The sequence below is a fragment of the Halichondria panicea genome, chromosome 5 (assembly GCF_963675165.1).
Source record: "Halichondria panicea chromosome 5, odHalPani1.1, whole genome shotgun sequence".
NCBI classification, from domain to species: Eukaryota; Metazoa; Porifera; class Demospongiae; order Suberitida; family Halichondriidae; genus Halichondria; species Halichondria panicea.
The window spans coordinates 3,525,425-3,541,058 of record NC_087381.1 but is presented as its reverse complement, the minus strand read 5'-3'; the positions used below and the strand labels follow the sequence as shown (position 1 = coordinate 3,541,058).

Here is a 15,634-nt window from a genome sequence, read left to right as displayed (position 1 = left end):
TCCAACCCGGATTAAAGGCCTCATGTAAACGGGGCTAATTTGACAGTTATTATAAAATCAACTCACCAAATCCAGATCGGACTGATGAATTCCATTAGTACTTTCTCCACCATGTGGGCTAGGGTGTACCCTATCCCAATGAGCAACGAGAAACCACCTGCCCTCAAAGTCCACTTCGTCACCGAGACTGCGAATATACCTGGTGAGGTTTGCCATAAGTTCAGCTCCCAAAGGGTTAGTGCCCTCTTCTTCAGTGGAGTAGGTAGCAAATTTTACTGACCCTTCTTTTCGAATATCATTGTCACTCCAAAAGGGTGCTACAACCAAGCGATTCGCGATCGACTGTATTTCAGTTGGAAAACGTTTAGGCGAAGAAAACATCCAGGATTGATCAAACGAGATAGCCCCATTTTCATTTACCTGAAACAAAAATTAAAAGCTTTATACTGTGAATACTGCAACAAGACAATATAATTATAGGGGTTGGTATAATTATTATGATCGAGATATTACCTATTATGCTATTCCTTCATGCTCAAGTAAACAACCTATTATATATTCTTTCAAATTGGCTATTATTCTTTTCAAATCACCTATTATTCCCACCGATTATTTCTCCAAAGCACAACATATAGACCACATATCATGTCGTCGCACAAGTAACATTAAACTTGCCACAATCATAACTATCTATATTATACACTATGATATATATAGAAGATAATTAACCATGCACCATGCAGTACTTCCAAATGTTTATACTATATGACTCGTACTATACTATGACTCGTACTGACCTGTATTTCTGTAAAACCTGCCTATTATTCTAAAATCATGATTCTAACCAAAAAAAATGTACTAATTATGATCAAAATTATGCTAGCATAATTTATCAACCCTAACAATATATTTGTAACTCACGTATGCAGTGTCGACTATTCTGTCTCCAAACACTAATTTGTCCGGTATAGTGATAGGTTCAGATGTCACGTCTTCTGATTTATTGAGTGTCTGAAAGTTTGGAAAAGTTGTCACATTGACAAATGGAAATTCATTTCCAGCAAAAGTGCACTCTCCAGCATCACCTGAAATTAAGATTGGCAGCATGCTAAGTATGAATTTGCAAACAAAAGCCTCATAATAACACATGGATGCATACATCTTTGGAGGCTGCAAGACTCAGCAGCTTACAATATGGGATGCTTTCGTTCCAAACTCCTTTCACGCTTTGTCCACTTCCACTGCAGGTTCTGGCAGTACTTCCAACTAAGGCGAAGCCATCATTACAAGAAAAAGTAGCTATTGTACCATAATCATATGGTGCCGTTGTGCCCGCAGTGTATCGAATCATTCCATGATCCAGAATGGGTGGATCACATGTGATACCTGCACAGCAAAGAAAGAGTGTGTTCACTGATTGGTTGTCTACTTCAACCCTTTGTTATACAAAACATATATATAACCATAGCTCTAGTATAGGATAAATTACGTGAGAGTAGATTGCAGTATTACCAGGAGTACGTACGTGAGGAGATGGAGCATCTTACTACTCAGTTTTGATATCGTTCTACTGTGTACAAACATTGCCATAATAATTTTGTCATAGTAAGACGCGCGCTCCCCATGTGCTCCTGGTATTACATAAGGTATATATATATAATGTTAATAAAATAAGGCATACAAAAACTTAAGTCTTACGCTGGCAAATTGAAGGATCATTACTCCAGGTTAGAAGTCCACTGATATTGACACACACAAGAGTACTATCGTTTAAGAGAGAGTAGCCTTCATTACAGGAGAATTGTGCTTCCGTACCCTCATCAAACGGTTCAGCTTGAGTATCATTGGAGTACTGCACAATGCCATTCTGGAGATTGAGACCCAGACATGCTGCAACTGGATACAAAAAAGAGGAAAGTAAGTTACAGCAGTTTTAAACACCTTTGCAACACACACACAACAATGGGGTGAACACAATTGTTAACCCACATGTAAACTAGACTTGCAAGCCACTCCTTTTTCTCTGATTAGACCGCCTCCGTCCAATCAGAGAAAAAGGAGTGGTTTACGAGTCTACATGTAAACTAGTTGGGCGTGGCCCGACCGCCCCTGACGGGATGTCGGGTTTCATGCCTGTGTAAGGATTTGTCTTGAGCTGCAATATGGTTGCAGCTTTTCTAATGTGGTCTCTGTCACGTCCGGTTGCGCAACCGCAAGCAAGGTAAAATTGGTTAACACCCACTTCAGAATGATAATTACTAGTGATGTGTCACTTCTGGATTTTTGTCGCTGCTATCAGCGTGTTACATAATCCAGAAAGACAAATCCTGACATAGGCTTGAAACCTGACCTCCCGTCAGGGACGGTTGGGCTACGCCCAACTACATGTAAACATGGACTACATGCATGCAGAACTATATACTTGAGTGGTCTCTGTTAAGTTTGCAGAATTGGCCTGTACTAGTACAGATCTAGCTATATAAGGTTGCAGTAAGGCCTAATCCACAGACATGAGATGCATGGAGAGTGGTGTACCAGAGGTGTGTACTTGCATGGTCTATCACACAGACTAATAGCTAGCAATTGAAATGTGAATATGTTGACACTCATAGCAGTGGTGTAGGAAAAGAGTAGAGAGTGGATAGTACAAAGAGCTTAGAAGGGGGGGGGCTGATATGCGTGTGCGCACATATTAAAGTGCCTGCAAGGGGATCTGAGGTTGTCTTTCAAATTGGCACAACATTCTTGAATAGCTAACATAATGAAAGCACCACAGAGGTGGTGCCGAAGCTACACAACATAAAGCTGCTTTTATACACACTTATCATGATGACATTTTTGCATTAATTAATTTTGCATGCAGGTGGAATCCAGAATCACAGGGAAACTTGAAGAGTGGGTTATAATCGACATGATTGTTGATCGACGCCAAAAGTTAAGTCTGTCTATCACTACGATCAAACATGTTTTGCAGTTTTGTGGCAACTGCTAATAATAAATGTCTTTACAAAATGGGGCTAAACCTGCTCGATTTTTTTGTCCCGTAAATTTTTCTTAGGAGGTTGGCACCTACAATTATGACTAATGTTGTAATACGCACGCTGACTGTACTGTTCCATAGAAGTGATGACCTTTTATTTTAGCAGAGTCCGCCCCGCTTGAGGCCTGTCTTGCCACGGGAACCCCCCTGAAAGAATCCTATAGATCCGCCACTGTCCTATTATTTTGCAACTACCGTCTCATTAGAAGTTAAAGCAGTTCATGAAAGTATCTAGTTTGCACAAACAGCTCATTTTGTGTCCACATGCACACACACACACCAATCACTCTACCTCTACTGTGCGCTGCATACGCACGGGGTAATTAATGCCACATCAGGAGGATAGAAAATTAGTTATAGGTGGATACAACTAAGTTATTTCACCTTGACATTGGTAATGCAACAAATCATTTACATTGCTAGTTCAAGACTGCATGTACTTATACCTTGGCATGTTGAGTCGCTATTGTCCCAGGTGTGGTTCCCCAAGCACGTTCTGGTGGCAGATCCGGACAGATCGAAGTTATTGTCACAAGAGAATGTGGCTACTGCGCCAACACCATACTCCCCATTAGGCAGAGCAGCCGGGTCATACGAGATGTCACCGTCAGCAGGAGAAGTCAATGGGGGGCAGGTTGCTATGCATGAACAAAGCAGTAAGCAGCTGTGAAGCTGAACATTTTGTGCACGAAGACAGACAATGGATATTATTAACCAGTGAACCACTTAATGTATGTGCATGCATGCAGTCATGCAGATTAATGACACATCAGGACGATCAGAAATTGCTATAGGTGGATGTATGACTATGTATGCCCCCCTGTCATACAAATAAATAATGTTCACAAATAAATAATGTTCACAGTACCATTTCAAGACTGTACTACTACTTACCTTGGCATGTTGAGTCGCTATTATCCCAGGCGTGGTTCTCCAAGCACGTTCTGGTGGCAGATCCGGACAGATCGAAGTTATTGTCACAAGAGAATGTGGCTCTCACGCCAACACCATACTCCCCATTTGGCAGAGCAGCCTGGTCATACGAGATACCACCATCAGCAGGGGCAGTCAACGGAGGACAGGTTACTATGCATGCATGAACAAAGTCTAGTGAAGCAGTAAGCAGCTATGAAGCTGATGCACGTTTTGTCAATTTACAGAATGAAGGCAGACAATGGATATTAACCAGTGAACCATGCAGTCATACAAATTAATAACACATCAGGACGTTCAGAAATTGCTATAATTGTATAGGTGGATGTATGACTATGTCATATCACCCTGTCATAGGCAATGTAAATAATAATGTTCACATTAGACTGTACTTACCTTGGCATGTTGAGTCGCTATTGTCCCAGGTGTGGTTCCCCAGGCACGTTCTGGTAGCAAATCCGGACAGATCGAAGTTATTGTCACAAGAGAATGTGGCTACCACGCCAACACCATACTCCCCATTGGCCAAAGAAGCCTGGTCATACGAGATACCACCATCAGCAGGGGCAGTCAACGGAGGACAGGTTGCTATGCATGCATGAACAAAGTCTAATGAAGCAGTAAGCAGCTATGAAGCTGATGCACGTTTTGTCAATTTACAGGATGAAGGCAGACAATGGATATTAACCAGTGAACCATGGACTTACTGTACGTGCATGCAGTCATACAAATTAACACATCAGGACGATCAGAAATTGCTATAATTGTATAGGTGGATGTATGACTATGTCATATCACCCTGTCATAGGCAATGCAAATAATAATGTTCACATTAGACTGTACTTACCTTGGCATGTTGAGTCGCTATTGTCCCAGGTGTGGTTCCCCAGGCACGTTCTGGTGGCAGATCCGGACAGATCGAAGTTATTGTCACAAAAGAACGTGGCTACAACGCCAACACCATACTCCCCATTGGGTAGAGCAACCGGGACGTCGTATGAGATGCCACCATCAGCAGGGGAAGTCAACAGAGGACAGGTTGCTATGCATGCATAAAAAAAAGTCTAGTGAAGCAGTAAGCAGCTGTGAAGCTGATGCACATTTTGTCAATTTACAGGATGAAGGCAGACAATGGATATTAACCAGTGAACCATGCAGTCATACAAATTAATAACACATCAGGACGTTCAGAAATTGCTATAATTGTATAGGTGGATGTATGACTATGTCATATCACCCTGTCATAGGCAATGCAAATAAACATTAGCATTTCAAGACTGTACTTACCTTGGCATGTTGAGTCGCTATTGTCCCAGGTGTGGTTCCCTAGACACGTTCTGGTGGCAGATCCGGACAGATCGAAGTTATTGTCACAAAAGAACGTGGCTACCACGCCAACACCATACTCTCCATTGGGTAGAGCAGCCGGGACGTCATAAGAGATGTCACCGTCAGCAGGGGCAGTCAATGGGGGACAGGTTGCTATGCATGAACAAGTTAATGAAGCAGTAAGCAGCTGTGAAGCTGAACATTTTGTGAACGTTTTTTCAGATTTACAGCATGAAGACAGACTGGATTTTAACCAGTACCACTTACTGTACGTACATGCATGCAGTCAAACAAATTAATGACACATCAGGGCGATCAGAAATTGCTATAATTGTATAGGTGGATGTATGACTATGTCATGTCACCCTGTCATAGGCAATGCAAAAAATAATGTTCACATTAGACTGTACTTACCTTGGCATGTTGAGTCGCTATTGTCCCAGGTGTGGTTCCCCAGGCACGTTCTGGTGGCAGATCCGGACAGATCGAAGTTATTGTCACAAAAGAACGTGGCTACCACGCCAACACCATACTCCCCATTGGGTAGAGCAACCGGGACGTCGTATGAGATGCCACCATCAGCAGGGGCAGTCAACGGAGGACAGGTTGCTATGCATGCATGAAAAAAAGTCTAGTGAAGCAGTAAGCAGCTGTGAAGCTGGTGCACGTTTTGTCAATTTACAGGATGAAGGAAGACAATGAATATTAACCAGTGAACCATGCACTTACTGTCCTAGGCAATAATATTCACATTAGCATTTCAAGACTGTACTTACCTTGGCATCTTGAGTCGCTATTGTCCCAGGTGTGGTTCCCCAGGCACATTCTGGTGGCAGATCCAGACAGATCGAAGTTATTGTCACAAAAGAACGTGGCTACCACGCCAACACCATACTCCCCATTGGGCAGAGCAGCCGGGACGTCATATGAGATGTCACCATCAGCAGGGGCAGTCAACGGGGGACAAGTTGCTATAATTATGCATGAACAAGTTTAGTAAAGCAGTAAGCAGCTGTGAAGCTGGTCATTTTGTGCATCTTTCATCAAATTTACAGCATGGAGATAGACAATGAACCACGTACTGCATGTAAATGCAATAAATTATTCGATTAGGTGGATGTACAACTATGTCATGTCACCTTGACATTGGCAATGCAACAAAATGCAATAAATCACTCCTCTTCAATACTGTACTTATATACCTTGGCATGTTGAGTTGCTATTGTCCCAGGTGTGGTTCCCCAAGCACGTTCTGGTGGCAGATCCAGACAGATCAAAATTATTATCACAAAAGAACGTGGCTACCACGCCAACACCATACTCCCCATTGACCAGAGAAGCCTGGTCATACGAGATGCCACCATTAGTAGGGGCAGTCAACGAGGGACAGGTTGCTATGCATGAACAAGTTTAGTGAAAAGCAATAAGCAGTTGTGAAGCTGAACATTTTGTGCATGTTTCGTCAAATTTACAGCATAAAGACAGACAATGGATTCTAAAGAGTGCATGTGATGTATAGGATAGACTACACCTAAGAGTAGAATATGCGTCTACGTAACCTCCGCGGTTGCGGTTAGCCCGAGGTGCAAAGCCGAGGGAATTTAACCGTAACCAAGGTGGTTACTAAGACGCATATTCTACGAGTGGGTGTGGTCTATCTAACTTGGACTTCATTGCGCATGCTCGAGAGGCATGGTTATAAAAAGCTAGGTTTGGTGCGTAGCAACAGAAATTGAAATTTGTGCGAGCTGGACGAGCTGTGAGAGACACCAGTTGACAGAAAAAGACAAGAAGAAGGCTTCAAAACAACGAAAAACTACAGTAAAACTTAGTAGAGCTTGTGAAACGCTTCTTGAAGAGAACAGACAAGTAAAAAGACTGACTGCAACACTGCAAGAAGAAGAATGAAACTCTGTGGTGGAGTGGAGGGGTATAGAGCAGACTGGACCGGCATGGAACCTTAAAAAATTCAATAGAAAGTGTCAAGCGATTGCTGAAGTGTTTTTGATGCTTCCTGGCCCCCCTGCCCATGCCCAACTGAAAAAAGCAATGCAAAGTAACAGTGGACATGGAAAGAATGGATATTGACTGAACAAACTATTGCTTTCTGTGTTTTTTATAATGTTTTTGTCATCTTCTTGTCACTTTCACTAAAAATTTCATTCCAACTTTTGAGAACTTCCTGCAAATGTTTGTCACTTCCTGTAGAATATGTGCCCATTTCGGATTTTCCTGTAGAATATGTGTCCACTTCCTGTAGAATAGGTGCCCATTTCCTGTAGAATATGCGTCCACTTCCTGTAGAATAAGTACCTTCTTGTAGATTATGCTTCCATGTAATCTACTGTTTTTAGCCAATCAGATCAATTACAGATGACGTAATGTAGTCTAAGTATATGTAAACTGCGTACTGTACGTATCAGGAGGATTAAAACATTAATTGCTATAATTGTACGGCTGTGCTCACACCTCTGGTACACCATTCTCTATCTCATGTCTGTGAGTTGTAAGCCTCAAAACCAAAGGATTGATCCAAGTCTAAAATGAATGGCTGCATCAGCAGAGCCTTGCAGCTCTCTTCTCACTCTTGCAGCTACCATAATTATAGTTAGCGTCAAGAGTGTTGAACTGCTAGTAACAGCAATTGCCTGCTCCTGCGTCATCACTTGACAGTAGTCAGTACTATGTTAGCAACACTTCCTTGAAATGCGGTCATCTCTGTCGTCACTATTCAATTAATGCCCATGAGTGCTGTTACATGTAAGTCAACTGTGGTCTGTGGTTTGTATCACTGAACTACGCAATCACAACATGTGCGGTTTCTGGGAAGTGTTGCTAACATAACAAATATCTGCTCTTGTTAGCGTATTTAATTGTGCAGAACTAGCTACTAAGTAGAGTAGCAACACTCAGTGAACAAGTTTTGCTACGCACTCTTCTGAAAAGGTTGCAATGGCACTCCAAGTAAGCAAAACTAGTGTAACTCGAGAACCAAGCATTGTTTTGTCCTTCCAAAGTAAGCAAAACTAGGCATAACTCGAGAACCAAGAAAACATAACTAGAAACTCTGACTTGAACTTCATTGATCTTTGAGCAGCTGTCAGTGGCGAATCTAGGATTCTTGAAGTGGGGTTCCAGTAGCACAGTCAGTTGAGCGGGACAAAGACTCTACTAAAAACATTCGCATTACATCATTGAATATTACCACCTGTCAGCACTGCAAAGTAATTTTAACAGTCTGCAATCACAGTGGCGGATCCCAGAGGAGGTCGGACATCACTTGAACTTTTACTAATTATGACCTTTTAATAACATTCCAGGCCAAATCGCTTTTCGTTTTTGCTGACTCAGCAGTAGCGTCTACTGTACTTCTGCTATAGACTGGAAATCACTCCCCTTCTCTCGGAGCCTGAAAGGGACTGGCAAGCTGCCGTGTTGAGAGTTGTCCCAGTGCGTGAGGAATGTCACGCTGCCACAAGAATGTAAACGTCACAAATATTCATGTGCCACCGCCCACACGCTAACTATTACTGCACAAAATGTTACCGACCTAGTACATTCACTTGGCAGCCTGTTATCGAGGCTGAACAATATCACCCACGCATTACTCATTTTGTGGTTTGTTCTAATTGCATTCCAACAGGACAACTCTCAACACGGCAACTTGCCAGTCCCCAGAGCCCAGAAGCGAAGGGAGTGGTTTCCAGTCTACTTCTGCTAGTCTCTATTTCAGCTTCCCTCTAAAAGTTGGGCGGCCTATAATTACGAGTCTATGTTATAGAGGGCGACTCATGAGACTATATTTCTGCACGGTTTCTGTCGCTGAATCTGTTGACAGCTAGTTGTGTTTGGTGTCTTGGTTACTGGACCTAACCCTATCAGCACATAATAGCCATACTAGCTAGATCCGCCTAGATCCAGTCATAGATAGTAGAGGGGAGGGATTGGAAACATCTCAGGTGACCAATGTATTGCCCTAGAGAATTCTGACACCATGCGTTGCATTCCGCAAGTATTGATTGCGATTGATTGCGAGCCAGATGCAAAGACAAAAGAGAAGAAAGTGAAGAAAACTGCAGTAAGCACTGGCAGAGCTAGTCTGTATGTACATTATCCATAGTAAATGTATGGTTTACATCATTTACCTAATTTATTTGATCATCAGAGCTCCATGTTACACTGTTTTACATGTATTTAGCTAAGAATTGGTAAGTAAGAAACTTTGTGGGGGGATATCTTGAGCTAGAAAGTAGTCATGGTTGCTTGAGAGTGATCAGAGTGTAGAGGGAGCATTGAAATATGCAGTAGGCATAGCCAAGTTGAGCATTATGCTGTTAAATGTTCAATATTTGCTTTTAAGTGTGAAAACAAGGATTCAAAAGTAACTTGTTTTGCGGGGGAGCTACTGGTTAACAATAAATTGTACATCACTATTGTTTAGTTCTACATGTTGCTTAATGATCCCGATGTGCAGTAAGAAAAGATTTTCCTTGCTAACGTTTATCATTTTGGAAATATACTAATTCAAACTTACCCATACATTTTTTTCCCAGGGGTACTCAGAAAATCAGAAAATCTGCCAAGACCCTTTTGTATGCCAACGGCAGAGGGGAGGGACACATGATAACCCCACTGTTATGTATTATGATTAGTAAATTCTTTTGCAAGAGCTAAACAGTGACCAATGACGAGAATACACCATTGCCTAAAAGGGCGTCAGGCTCATAAAAATTATGTTTTGTGTTTGTAAACATTTTTATGTAAACATAAAAATTGTGTGATTGTGTGAAAGTCATAATGTTATGAGGCAGTCTATTATAATGAACAGTGCCTAGTACTATAGTACCATAAAGTATAAATAATTATCGAATTCCTAGATTTAATTTCTTTGTAAATGCATGCCTTGTTATTTTCAAGGTTTGTTGAGAATGTGTAATCTCCACTCAAGTATTTGCAAAGAGAAAAGTGTCAGTCATTGGATGTACAGCAGCAACCAGAGCAACTACAGTAGCTAAGTAGTTGATCAGCATCTATAATAAGCAGCTTTTCCCCCAATCTCCTCCCATTAAATTAACTTCCTGTCAATTTCCGATGCGACACGCATGGGCCGCGTGAAATCCCTGTGTTTCCAATCCCTCCCCTCTACTATCTATGATCCAGTCATGTTCTACTGCTGAGTCAGCAAAAACGAAAATTAAAAGGTCATAATTAGTGAAAGTTCAAGTGATGTCCGACCTCCTCTGGGCGGATCCAGTGCAGGCCACAAGGGGCACGTGCCCCCCTTTCTGACCAGCTCGAGCTCACAAAGTGGGTGTGGCTTAGATCAGCAATCAGCATGCAGAACAGCAGACGATCTCTAGTTGTAGACTTTAAAGCTGAAGAGCAAGATGATTCCATCCATTTCTGTTATCTCCTGCTACTATGTATGTCATACTGTCATCAATCTATCCATGATCAGAAAAGCTACACTGGCTGGGCTTAATTAAAAATAAAACAAGCCTTCACAGGACTTGAAATAACTAAAAGTAAGTGATAATTAACTGCATATAAAAGTTGTAAGAAAGAAAAAACTAGCTATATAGCTATAGTGCCTAGTAGTGGCTTCAGCCTCCCACTCACTTCTGTCTCTCAGAGGGGGGTTCAATTGAATCCAAAGAACCCCCTCTGGATCCGCCACTGGTTGTAGCAGTCTACACACACAGACAGATATATGCACAAACACACTACCATATACCTCGCTTGCGCATGCGCACCCGTACCGAGGCATAATAATTATAGGTGGATATATGACATTGGCAAAATGCAATCACAATACCCAATACTGTACTTACCTTGGCATGTTGAGTCGCTATTGTCCCAGGTGTGGTTCCCCAGGCACGTTCTGGTGGAAGATCCAGACAGATCGAAGTTATGGTCACAAGATAATGTGGCTATCACGCCAACACCATACTCCCCATTGGCCAGAGAAGCCTGGTCATACAAGATACCACCATCAGCAGGGGCAGTCAACGGGGGACAGGTTGCTATGCATGAACAAGTCTAGTAAGCAGCTGTGAAGCTGAACATTATGTGCACGTTTTGTCAGATTTACAGCATTAAGACAGGCAATAGATTCTAACCAGTGAACCATGTACTGTACATGCATGCAGTCTTACAATAAATTAAGGGAAATTGCTAATAATTATAAGTAGATGTATATGACTATGTCATGTCATCCTTGTCATTGGCAATCTTCACAATACCATTTACTTACCTCGGCATATTGAGTTGCTATTGTCCCAGGTGTGGTTCCCTAGACACGTTCTGGTGGCAGATCCGAACAGATCAAAGTTATTGTCACAAGAGAACGTGGCTACCGTGCCAACACCATACTCCCCATTGGGTAGAGCAGCCGGGACGCCATATGAGATGCCACCATCAGCAGGGGCAATCAACGGAGGACAGGTTGCTATGAATGAAGGGAAGCTGTAAGGAGCTGTGAAGCTAAAGAACATTTTGTGCACGTTTCATCAAATTTACAGCATGGAGATAGACAACGGATTCTAAAGAGGGCATGTGATATACGTAAACTGCGTCATCAATCAATCATACATTACAAGAATCAGAAATTGGTATATTGGAAAATTTTCTTGCGGGAGCAAATTTTCGCTATTTGGCTTCAGAGCCCTCAGCTTCTAATATTCGCGGGGTTCAATACTAGGAAACCACACCTACCAATAGCTTTGCATGTGAAACTACCAGTGTGTGGGAGTTTATCTCGGTTTTAATTTTCGTGTTACTTCTCTGCCCTCGAAAAAACACGAAAATTTGCACCACACGAAAATTTCCCTCTATACGGTATACACTTCTCAAAATGGTTGCATGGAAAAGATGTATGACAATAATGTCATGTCATGGCAATTATAATGAACTTTGCATTGCCATTTCAAGACTCTATTTACCTTCGCAGGTGGGATCGCTGTTGTCCCAGGTGTGGTCATCCAAGCACGTTTTGGTGGCAGGTCCAAACAGATCGAAGTTATTGTCACAAGAGAACGTGGCTACCACACCAACACTATACTCCCCATTTGGCAGAGCAGCCGGGTCATACGAGATGTCACCATCAGCAGGGGCAATCAACGGAGGACAGGTTGCTATGCATGAACAAGTCTAGTGAAGCAGTAAGCAGCTGTGAAGCTGAACATTTTGTGCATGTTTTGTCAGATTTACAGTGGATTCTAAGGAGTGCATGTAACGTAAACCGGATTGTGCAAATTTACAGCATGGAGACCGAGACACTTTATACGCATTCCAGCACTAAAAAAGCTGGAAATCAAGTGCAAACTTACACTGACACACAGCATCCTGTTCACTCCAGTTGCCCATACCCGATCCGTCATCACTGGCCATGCAAGTTCGCTCAATTCCCATAAAAGAGTAGCCGGGATCACATGCAAAGTTTGCAGTGGCTCCTAACGGAAGGTTCTGATCCTTGCTTCTGTTGGCAGGATAATAAATGACTGTTCCATTGTCGATAGTCAGTGGAGAACAATAGTCTATTGTGTATATGAATGTAGGAAGAAATAGATTGCCAATAGTTTTAGGTTACGTATACGATGTAGTGAACACAGTGAACATTGCTATATACTTACCCAAGCACTGGGGTTCCTCTCCACCCCATTCCCCAGTTTGTAGACATATCCGAGTAGTGTCCCCAATGAATAGCTGTCCCGTTGTACAGCTGTAGGTAGCATTAGCACCAATGGAGAAGCCGCCGTAATCAAGAATGGAATTGTTGGAGTATGTGATACTACTGTTGATAGGGGGGACCAGTGCGTCACAGTTGACTGGAGGGAAAAAATTTACTATAGTCAACAGTTTAAAAATAAGAACAGGCCATTGAAACCATACACAAATCTATAAGCGTGTCACCAGATATCCATTGCATATATGTAGCTATCTCACCTTCAATATTACTACATTTACCCACCTATTTCGAGTGTAGCTTCATCGGAGGTTACCGAATCAGCATCATTTGAAACTACAACAGTGTACACTCCCTCATCCTCTGGTTCTTGTACATTGAACAAAGTTAGAGTGTCTGTCGCTGTCCCATTGTAGACCCCAAATTCATCACTGATGACAACACCGCCCATTCTCCACTGATAGGACAGAGAGTCACCACTAGCAGTCACACTGAATATAACGTCATAACCTGGTAGCACCATAAGCTGATGAGAGGGTTGTGTTGTAATGGAAGGAGGTTCAACTGAAAGAAAGTATCAATAACATGCTATAAACAAAATAATTTTAAACGGGGTGAAAAAAGTGAGTGAATTTTTATCCTTGCTAATAGAATGATCAACTTCTTCTTTTTAACACACTCTTCTTCATATCTTCTCATAAAGAGAATTAATGACAGCAAAAGCAAGCTACATAATTTAATTGTTCACCTATATCAAGCAAGGCTGCATCAGAAGATATGGTTCCAGCAGCATTGGTCACAAGTACAAAATACATCCCCTCATCATTAGGATGTACAATGTTCAATACAGTCAGAGTGTCTGTGGTAACCCCAGAGTACTTTGCGCCATCAGTGAGCTCGTTGGCTTCCATTAACCACTGGTAGGAGAGATTACCACATTCGGCCGATGCTACAACTGTAAACATCACATCAGATCCAGGGATTTCATTGGTCAGGTTTGATACTTTTGTATCAACTACTGGCACACTCACTTGAAAAAATGAAAACAACATGAATCCGACCGACTCTCAATGTAAATAGTTACAAAATACATCCCCTCATCATTACACTTTAGATATTATACTTACGAAGGATGATGTTGGCTTGATCAGACTGGACAGAACCAGCAGCATTGCTCACCACAACATAGAAAATATCGGCACTAGACACTTCAAGTACAGACAGTGTTGCTGTGGTTGCTCCAGATATAATTTCATCTGCATCTTCGAGTACAATGTCATCTCCATCAGCAGTTACTTTGAACCACTGGAGATCACCAACAGCTTCTACAGAGAACACAGCAGTGACACCAATTGGAACACAGTCATCCATCGGCTGAACATCAATAATAGGAGGAGCCACTGAAGAGAATATTGGTTTCAATTTACACATTAATAAAATACTCTTCAACTTACAAACTGTCAGAACTGCATGATCAGATTCTGCACTACCAGCATTATTGTACACAATGACTACATAATTGCCAGTATCATCTGGTTCTGTTACTGACAGCACCATCAGTGTGGTCATATTTGTGCCTGAGTATGTTTCAGCCGTGTCTGAAATGTTTATTCCATCTTTCTGCCACTGATACACGAGCATGAACCCAGTTACTGAGACACTGAATGTTACATCCAACCCCTCAGGTACATTCATCTGGTGTAGTGGTTGCGTAGTTACAATTGGGGCAGTCACTGTAAAAAAAGAAAAATCTAGACTAGATTTATACTGCAAGCTGAACATAATTATCAGAAATGGAATGCATAGTTGATTAATAGCTCACGTATAGTCAGGTTAACTTGATTCGAAGTGACAGCACCGATTGGATTGCTAACCGAAACGCGATAAGAGCCTCTGTCTAGGTCAGTCACATTTGAAACAGTCAGAGTGTTTGATTTTGTTCCAGAATATGTGTTAAAAGTATCAGAAATGTTGACGCCATTTTTCTGCCACTGATAACTCAGAGATCCCCCAACAGCCATTACACTGAACATGACATCAGTTTCCATTGTAACATACTGCCTGCTTTCAGGTTGCAAGGTGATTACAGGGGTTTCCACTGCACAATGATAATTAACGATATACCAGTCATAGTGCGATTACTGACTACTTATTGCTTACTGCTGTAATTCAGGCCACAAGTGATTAAACTGAACTAACGATTGGTGCAAGCTGCGCTGTACTAGTGCCTCTCGCCATGGTTTGCTCTCACTCAAGAGTGTTAGGCCACTTTTAATGAAAGTTATGCTTCTGGTCACCCGCCTCCGCCACAATTACCGTGTGCACTTAAATTCTAAGCGCGCACGAAAGTTTTGTTGATTGCACATGTTTAATCTAAGCGCTCGCGGTAGGCACATTAAATGCGCACGGTAGGAGGCACATAGCGCGTGCGGTTAAACAAAGAACCGCCAACAAATGTTCCCTATCCATAATTTGTAGAGAAGATCACAATGGGCTTTTGCCAATAGGATTCTTTTCACTATTCGAATTTGGACTTCCAGCGTCCATTCTTAGAGAACCACTATTACTAAATGCTTCAGGAGAATTAACCCCATTCAGTCAATGCATATAATTATGTGGCGTACGATCATTAAGGAGTACACTTCATT

At 42.0% G+C, this 15,634-nt stretch overlaps 1 protein-coding gene across 4 annotated transcripts in view; it reads right to left on the bottom strand.

The window, feature by feature from the left end:
• Nucleotides 1–15,634, bottom strand: part of LOC135336172 (uncharacterized) — a 36,803-nt gene that overhangs the window by 18,638 nt on the left and 2,531 nt on the right. The window contains exons 3-24 of one of the 4 annotated variants that reach the window (XM_064531897.1): nt 14,809–15,084; nt 14,441–14,719; nt 14,114–14,386; nt 13,735–14,016; nt 13,272–13,550; nt 12,934–13,128; nt 12,631–12,837; nt 12,244–12,435; nt 11,556–11,750; nt 11,134–11,325; nt 6,505–6,696; nt 6,079–6,273; nt 5,717–5,911; nt 5,261–5,455; nt 4,821–5,015; nt 4,370–4,561; nt 3,935–4,126; nt 3,487–3,678; nt 1,699–1,896; nt 1,192–1,386; nt 922–1,085; nt 67–420 (exon numbers count right to left, since the gene is read on the bottom strand). In XM_064531897.1, coding sequence (XP_064387967.1) covers nt 67–420; nt 922–1,085; nt 1,192–1,386; nt 1,699–1,896; nt 3,487–3,678; nt 3,935–4,126; nt 4,370–4,561; nt 4,821–5,015; nt 5,261–5,455; nt 5,717–5,911; nt 6,079–6,273; nt 6,505–6,696; nt 11,134–11,325; nt 11,556–11,750; nt 12,244–12,435; nt 12,631–12,837; nt 12,934–13,128; nt 13,272–13,550; nt 13,735–14,016; nt 14,114–14,386; nt 14,441–14,719; nt 14,809–15,084 — 4,829 coding nt within the window. The remainder of the gene's footprint in view (nt 1–66; nt 421–921; nt 1,086–1,191; nt 1,387–1,698; nt 1,897–3,486; nt 3,679–3,934; nt 4,127–4,369; nt 4,562–4,820; nt 5,016–5,260; nt 5,456–5,716; nt 5,912–6,078; nt 6,274–6,504; nt 6,697–11,133; nt 11,326–11,555; nt 11,751–12,243; nt 12,436–12,630; nt 12,838–12,933; nt 13,129–13,271; nt 13,551–13,734; nt 14,017–14,113; nt 14,387–14,440; nt 14,720–14,808; nt 15,085–15,634) is intronic. The other 3 variants (XM_064531898.1, XM_064531899.1, XM_064531900.1) reach the window with 3 other exon arrangements.